Genomic DNA, 8,004 nt, shown 5'->3' with positions numbered 1-8,004 from the left:
ACAGCACTCAATGTTGACATATTCAACATTGCAATTTTCACATGCACATCAATCAATTACACATGGGCATCAAAGGATTCTCTCTCTCTCTCTCTCTCTCTCTCTCTCTCTCTCTCTCTCTCTCTCTCTCTCTCTCTCTCTCTCTAGCCAGATCATTGCAGTGGTAAACACACACCAAAGTTCAACGACACAAACAAAGATAGACATAAAGATTGCTGTGTATCATTTCAGTTTGAAGCACAACGGCATATCCCCAGATCCCCATAAGACCTATCGGTTTTATTTACTTTTTCCGGCTTTGTTTAATACAGTTTTTGATTTTGCATTCAGCTCCAGTGTGCAACTCCTTTCTTCCTTTTCATGAGTGTAATATAGATCATTATTCATTTTCGATGTGGAATTTGAATATATGGGTCCATTACTACAATTGGACCATTTCTCCATTCACTTCAATGCATTTTTTATGAGATCATAATTTCAACATTTTGCATTACATTTTCGAAATTGCAAGTAAAACCTGTTTCTTAAGGCAATATTTTTGTCTTGAAGTAAAACAACTTGTGTGTTTTGTTAAATGATCGTCGTGGTATGCTTTGTAAGTTTCCCTATGGCAAAATGCATTGATGTCTGACTTCCTGCCACCGCCGGATGGTGCTTATTTGTTTCATCAGTTTTAGCACGATCTCTCTGCAACACGGTGTAAAAATATAAACTCTTCCTTGATTAATTGCACAAAGTAAGTGTTCAAATTAAAGTATATAGAATTATATTTCGGAAATTTGTACACAAACCCTTTGCAATTTGACGATATCTCTGCTTCGGTCAGGGAAACCGCTTCTACCCCTGTCGCGCCATGTTCTGCCAAGCTAGAAATGTAAGCCTGTGGCGTGAAGTTCTGCTAGGAAGACGAGACGGTACCTCACTACCATTTTATTAGTCAATCGAGTCTTCTATGATGGAAATGACTTACCGGTATACCCCTCCTTACACTATGTCAGCAGCATCTGGAACATCATGGAACATCTTTCGTAGAAATCAGTTGACAGGAAGAACTTATTTCCACAACACAAATCATACAAATCATAATATGCATACACACAGGCATGGACACACACACACACACACACACACACACACACACACACACACACACACACACACACACACACACACACACACACACACACACACATACAGATTTGAATAAGATTGCACTGTTCTGATGAACTGCAACTTTTACGAACATTGCTGACATACAGAGCATGTAGCTCCATGCATTTGTAGAAAACGATTCTTTTTATTTCGCTAAATTGTAATTCTGCTGTTGTACTGTGAATGTTTGTTGTATTGTGGGGTGATATTGCAATGGAGAAAAGGAAAGGAGCTACACACAAGCTGCATGCCGTTCAGGAACAGTTGTATTAAAAAGCAGCTTTTTCAATATAATTTTTCCTGAATTGCACCCAGTGCTCTTAAATCTCCTTCAGAAATATTATATTATGCTATAATATGTTTTGTTATGTTTCACGTGTTATGTGTTACGTATATGATATGATATGATATGATATAATATGATATGATATGATATGATATGATATGGTATTATATTATATTATTATATGGTGTGACGTCATCGGTCGAATGCTCCATTCATTTCAACGGGGCTCCCCAACGTTCGCACGTCTGTTATTTTTCGATAACGGACGGGTTGGTCTATAACGGACGGGTTGGTCTATAACTTTCGGCGAGTCGGTCGCTTTGTGGAATAGCAGCACTTCAGAGAGAACAAGACCCCTCCGCTCCGCGTCGGGGTCTAAAGATTCTCTCTGTCGTGCTGCTATTCCACGGTAGCGACCTTCTCGCCGAACGTTATATACACAATATGTTCTTGGAACGCTTTTAGCTTTGAGTATTGCACATATTTTCTGTGGCAATGTGTCAATTGTAAGTGTCTGCAGTGTCACAAGATTTGTTTCCATTCAGTGTTGCCTTTATTTTTCACCAAAACACTTATGATGGTGATGGAGAATCTTTAGGATGTTGGAGAAGGCCTTGTGCAGTCGGCAGACTCCAACATCATCAGTTCAAGATCTTGGTGAAAACACAAATGCAACACTGGATGGAAACTAATCCTGTGACATTGCAGATAGTACAAAGCAATAATCAAAGCTAAAGGTGTGTATAATATAATAAAAATGAAATGCAATATATAATATAACATAATACTGCATAATATATAATATAATATAATATAATATAATATAATATAATATAATATAATATAATACAGCATAATATAATACAATACAATAATATAATATAATATAATATAATATAATATAATATAATATAATATAATATAATATAATATAATATAGTTTAATATAATATAATATAATATAGTTTAATGTAGTGTAAAGTAATACAATACAATACAATACAATACAATACAATACAATACAATGTGCTACTTACGTAGCCCTTAAAAGGACTTGTGAAAGTTCAAAAAAACAAGGGTTTCTGTGTGAATGTGAGTGTGAAACTTTCTCAAGCCCACCAGAAACGTTTGCATGGGCACGAGAAACTTTTTCGTGCCCACCTGAAACTGTAGTTTCTGGTGGGCAAGAGAAAGTTTCTGGTGGGCATGAGAAACACTTTGTTTTTGTTTTTTTTACTCTCACATGGTAATTTTAAGGGCTCGGTACTGCCTACTTCCCCTTGTTGCTTTCGAGAAAGTCGTGACCTCGTGTCAGTCATGACCTCGTAGTCCGAAGGCTGCTGATCTTTACTCTGACACCGGCTATAGTCAGACTGTGAAAGTGAAAGTGAAAGTGAAAGTGAAAGCCCATTGGGAAACTCCAACTCCCATTGTCATTGTGACACAGCACTCCACAGCACACAAGTGAACACTGCACACTGCACACAACGAAATTGCATTTATGCCTCACCCGTGCAAGGGGGCAGCCCTCAGTGGCGCCCCATGGGGAGCAGTGCGGTGGGACGGTACCATGCTCAGGGTACCTCAGTCATGGAGGAGGATGGGGGAGAGCACTGGTTGATTACTCCCCCCACCAACCTGGCGGGTCGGGAGTCGAACCGGCAACCTCTGGGATGCAAGTCTGACGCCCTAACCGCTCACCCATGACTGTAGGCCTGTCACAACTCAGGCATAGGCTAAGAGTCATCTATTCATTTTCTCTTAGGGGAGGTTGATCTAAACTTGTTTCAAATAGCCTACTGTATTATTTCAAAGGTTGCTGGTTTTCACATGTGGTGTTGGCAAGCTTCCATTTGCCCTTCCTTTCCCATTCTATGGCTGGTATTCCAACCTCAGGTGAAGATTTCAGTCAGGGTTTCCATGCCGTCCTCCAGATCGGAACAAGCTCGAGAAGAGACGTGCGTTTGAGGACCCGGTTGAAGAAAGTTTCCACACATTGCCCTCATTTGCAGTTATGAATGCTTTTTTTCAGCATTTCTGCCTACTGACCATCATTAGACAACCGGAGCTTGCTTTGTAAAGGTGGAGGAGTATGTTAGTGCAGTTTGCAATGGCAAATGTATACGTAGTAAATTTTGCAATGTTAAGTCAACACTCAGAGAGTTCAATTTAACGCTCACAGTCTTGTCTGTACTTTCTAAGGTGTAGTCATCACTGTAAAATGTATTGTGAATTTATTGTAGGCCTAGATAAAAGATTTCAGTAGTCGTCTCCTGGTCCTTTACCAAGACCTTTCTCCACGCTACACATGGCTCACTCCTTCTGTCTGTCTCTCACTCTTTCTGTGCATCTCTGACTTCTTCCTGTTTCAAAGGGTGTAAAACCTAGGCCAAACACTGTGGTGGTGTGTTGGATACCGCAAGCACAAATGTGCCAGTGTGAGTGTGTGCTTTGGGTGATCAAATAAGCATTAAACTGTCACCATAATGATGAAGTTTGTAAAGTTCAAGTTTTGGCAAAGGACGCGCTGAACTTCTTTAAAAACGAAAGTCTTTGGGTGCGCGATAAAATGTATCAACTCAAGGAAGAAAAATCCTCACTCACAAACTGCGTCTCATTATTTATTTATATTACCACCATGTCCAAAAAGCAAACGCATTTCGGCTATCAAGCCTGAAGGCGGTTGCTTTTTGGACATGGTGGTAATACAAATAAATAATGACACGCAGTTTGTGACTGCGGGTTTTTCTTCCTTGAAGTTTGTAAAGAACTTTTTGGATTTTGTGTATTTTATAGTAGTCACATGCTGTATGATATTATGCCTGACATATTGAATTGATTCTTAAATAACCTTAAATGTGTGGCACACTTCTCTTCCAAATAAAGTAAGCAGAACAGCACTCCTAGGTAAAGTACAAAACTAGGAGTTCTGTCCTGTCTTTTTTATTTCAAATAGAATAATATTACGGAATGAGCACCCAGTTGTTTACTTTGGTTGAGTAGATCTCATTATAAAGCTTATCTTGACACTTCTCTTCCACCAATATAATACTTGAAGTGCAATTTATTTACTGTGTGAAACATGGGAATGTGTGAATTGGTCTTAGTAAATGGATGAAGGCCTACAGGGTAAACTTTTCAGATAAAATGGCAAATAATATGACAGTTAATGAAGGATGCTCACAAACTGTACCACCATCAACACGTCATAGGAGAGGGAGAGAGAGAGAGAGAGAGAGAGAGAGAGAGAGAGAGAGAGAGGTTTTCAAATCTTTCGTAGAAATCAGCTATGGACAGGAAGTTCTAATTTTCTGTGTAAAGTGGAAAGGGGCTGTCCTACTCACCCCTCTCCTCTGATATAAGCAATCACTTTCTGTGACAAGACCCTATACTCATCTCTACTACATCTGAAGACATCTGAAGAGTTGAAGATGAAGCTCTGCTGTGCTGTGGCTGTTGCTGTCCTGGTCTTGGCTCTCTGCTCTCAGGGAGAAAGCAGTGAGTACTCCCTATTGTTATTATTCAGAATGGGTTCGTTAGACGCATGTTCAAGGTTTCAGTTTGTGCATTTGCGAGTGTGTGAGACAGACAGTGAGGACCGAGACAGCATAAGGGAGTAAGTGTGTGTGTGTGTGTGTGTGTGTGTGTGTGTGTGTCTGTGTGTGTGTGTGCGTGTGTGCATGCGTGCGTGTGTGTGTGTGAATAAGAGTTTCTGTATCAAGTCCTCACTTCCATTACTATGCATTTACAATGCCACATTAAGATGGCCCAGGGCCCATAAAGGCCACAGGTTGCTGTAGGCCCCCCAGAGAGCAAATTACATTGATGATGTTGTGATCTCCACCCACAAGGGCTATTAATAAGATGTAAAACTGTACCTGACACAACAGACTGAGCGATCAATACCACATCTTGGTACATTTTTCCGGTTATATAATTTTTTCCCTCAACGGACCAAGTGTGGCCCCAACTGGTAGGTGAGTGTCCCTATTAGGCTGTAGCGATATCTAGTCTGTGCGTCAATTCGGTCCTGGGCATGCATGCATGTTGTCTTTTCCCCGCCCCATTCTAAATTCTGTTCTCTGTCTATTTCAGGTACTGCAGGCCCAGATAATTGCTGTTTCGAGTTTTATACCAAGCCCATTCCTGCCAGCAGGATTAAAGGCTATCAGGAGACCATTGCCAGCTGCCCAACAAAGGGGATGATGTGAGTTGTTTATCATTGCAATCATAATATGTCAAACCCTGACTCCATAGTCCGCCATTTTGAATTTCCAAAAATAACAAAGCTTTACATAAACGTCAACATAAGAGTAGCTTAATTAAGGTCTTGGGTACAAAAAACCCCAGAATGAAGTGGGTAAGTACAAGTAAATAAGGTCTGTCTTTATCTTCACACCCTTTCTTTTTCACTAAAAGCTTCACCACTGTGACGGACAAGAAGATATGTGCCAACCCGGAAGACAAGAAGGTGCAGGCCATCATTGAGAAGGTGGACAACCTGTTTGGCACCCCGGACCCGGCTCCGGCTCGTTAATTCTGAACCACTGACCTATACATACGCATAATATACACGCGAATGTACTGAACAACTGCTCAACTGCCTCTTACACAATAAAAATGCAGCCTGAATTCAACACTTCAAGAGCACTCTGGGACCAAATGCACTCTAGAAGATGTTCAATCCGCTCTCTAAGTGTTGAATTGACTCTGTATTTTAATGTGTATTTCTTTTTTTTTCTGAGATGTACTGTATCTGAGTACACTGTGCCTCATGAACCGACATACAGTAGTTGATGAAATCAGCATGCAATTTGGGAGCTTTCACGGTGTAAGAATGCAGTGTTAATTCAACAAAACATTTTTACTGTTTTTGCAAAACAATTCTGTAGCAATTCTGTTCCTGTAAAAGGCCATTGTGAGGAGACTGTAAATAATAATTTGTTTGAAAGTTGGGGGGGGTGCGCACATCCACAAACAATGCAATCCGGTTGCCAGACGAGTGTAGCAGACAGTGTGAGAGAGACAGAGGTCTGCACACTGGAAATAAGCTTTAAAAATATACTTAATTGTTTAATAAATGGCAACATTTTGATCCTCTAGTCTAGTGGGATCTTCCTTTTTTAAATAAAGTTTGCATGCATTACTTTTGTTTCAGAGTCTGTTTACTCGAAAAGCCTTTTGTTCTATTCTTCCTCTAGCTGTACTGCCTTTCTGAGTGCACATCCTTCCACCTGTGAAATTATTTGTTTTCTAGGAGAAAATTCTACAACATTACCCCTCGTTTTTACTATAGCAATACTATACAGAAGGTCTTTAGTGACACATTACAACTTGGTCATTAGTTGCATTACATAGCGTTTGCAACTGTGATCTGTATGTTAAGGGTTAATGTTGTAGTGCTGTAAACAGCAGCACACAGTAGTGTTGACCAACAAACAGACAAGGGAAAAACTTGTATGTCAATTTGGTCATTACTTGCATTTGGTGACGATAGGATCCGCATGGGGTATGGGGTGTGTCATGTGCCACTATAAACATTGGTAAACAGCATAGTGTTGTTGATCGGCAAATGGAGTGGGGAAAGGCAATGCAACCACATTTCCTATCAGATCAGCACTTTGGTTCTTATTCATCTTCTGTGTTTATTTGTCTCTGTATGTGACCTATTATTCCCTGTTGAGTACCATTTTTTAATTGTTCATTACATCACATTACATTACATTGCATTTGGCAGACACTGTTTTTAACCGAAGCGACTTACAATCGAGAGCATAATCATATAGCCAACATAACTAGCAGATATGAAGTGCAGGAAATATATAGCCAGGCTGCGCCCTCCTGGTGACGCAACACCTTCGCCGTTGCAACTAGAGATTTGAACGTCTATGATAATCAGGCAAGGAAATATAGGCCTACAGAACAACAAGCCCAGATGCTAAGTAGGGTTAGTTAGTTTTTTTTCCAGTAACATTATTTAGCACAGTGTTAAGTGGAGTACCCACACATACACATTATGCCATTGAGTCTGGCCCAGGACTGGAGCAGCTGAATGATTGGTGTAGTAGATAGTCACTCACGAAAGAGAAGAGTCTTGACTTTCTTCTTGCTTCTTGCTGCTGTTCAGGTTTCAGTCAGGTGCATTAAAGGGTTAAAAACAAAGACCATAGGACATCATTTTTCAACTTTCTAGCTGTCAGATTCTGAAAGTAGATACTTTAAAGATACAAAAATAAAAAATAAATAATAAAAATAAAAATAAAAAAGCCTGGGGTTGAACGTGGACCCATATTTCCATCTTGACTTAATGGGGACTAAAGTAGATACTTTAAAGATACAAAAAAATCAAGTATCATTAAAAAAAGCCTGGGGTTGTGCGTGGACGACTATTTCCATCTTGACTTAATGGGGACTTGTTAGGGGTTAGGGGTTAATGTAGGCCTATCGGTAAACAGTATGTTGGAGTGTTGATCAGCTAACACAGAAGGGAAAAACACTGCAACTACATTTCCTGCCAGACCTGCACTTTGCTGCGTATTCATGTTTCGCTGCGGTTTGTGGTCATG

The 8,004-nt window shown here is 40.0% G+C and overlaps 1 protein-coding gene across 1 annotated transcript; it reads left to right on the top strand.

Moving 5' to 3' along the window:
* The first annotated feature begins 4,824 nt into the window (after positions 1-4,824).
* Positions 4,825-6,584, top strand: LOC134468656 (C-C motif chemokine 4 homolog). The gene is made up of 3 exons (XM_063222552.1): positions 4,825-4,936; positions 5,534-5,645; positions 5,858-6,584. The coding sequence occupies exons 1-3, from the start codon at positions 4,870-4,872 to the stop codon at positions 5,973-5,975; spliced, it is 297 nt and encodes a 98-aa protein (XP_063078622.1). The 5' UTR covers positions 4,825-4,869; the 3' UTR covers positions 5,976-6,584.
* The last annotated feature ends 1,420 nt before the right edge of the window (positions 6,585-8,004 follow it).

The sequence above is a fragment of the Engraulis encrasicolus genome, chromosome 18 (genome assembly GCF_034702125.1).
Source record: "Engraulis encrasicolus isolate BLACKSEA-1 chromosome 18, IST_EnEncr_1.0, whole genome shotgun sequence".
In the NCBI taxonomy this organism is placed as follows: domain Eukaryota; kingdom Metazoa; phylum Chordata; class Actinopteri; order Clupeiformes; family Engraulidae; genus Engraulis; species Engraulis encrasicolus.
The sequence above is the reverse complement of the archived record's forward strand: the minus strand, read 5'-3'. Positions and strand labels throughout refer to the sequence as shown.

Bases quoted from the DNA above. Each gene is read 5' to 3' on its own strand.
- LOC134468656 (XM_063222552.1), top strand. From the start codon at position 4,870: ATGAAGCTCTGCTGTGCTGTGGCTGTTGCTGTCCTGGTCTTGGCTCTC. The intron at 4,937-5,533 runs GTGAGTACTCCC...TGTCTATTTCAG, and splicing joins CTGCTCTCAGGGAGAAAGCA to GTACTGCAGGCCCAGATAAT. The intron at 5,646-5,857 runs GTGAGTTGTTTA...TTTCACTAAAAG, and splicing joins TGCCCAACAAAGGGGATGAT to CTTCACCACTGTGACGGACA.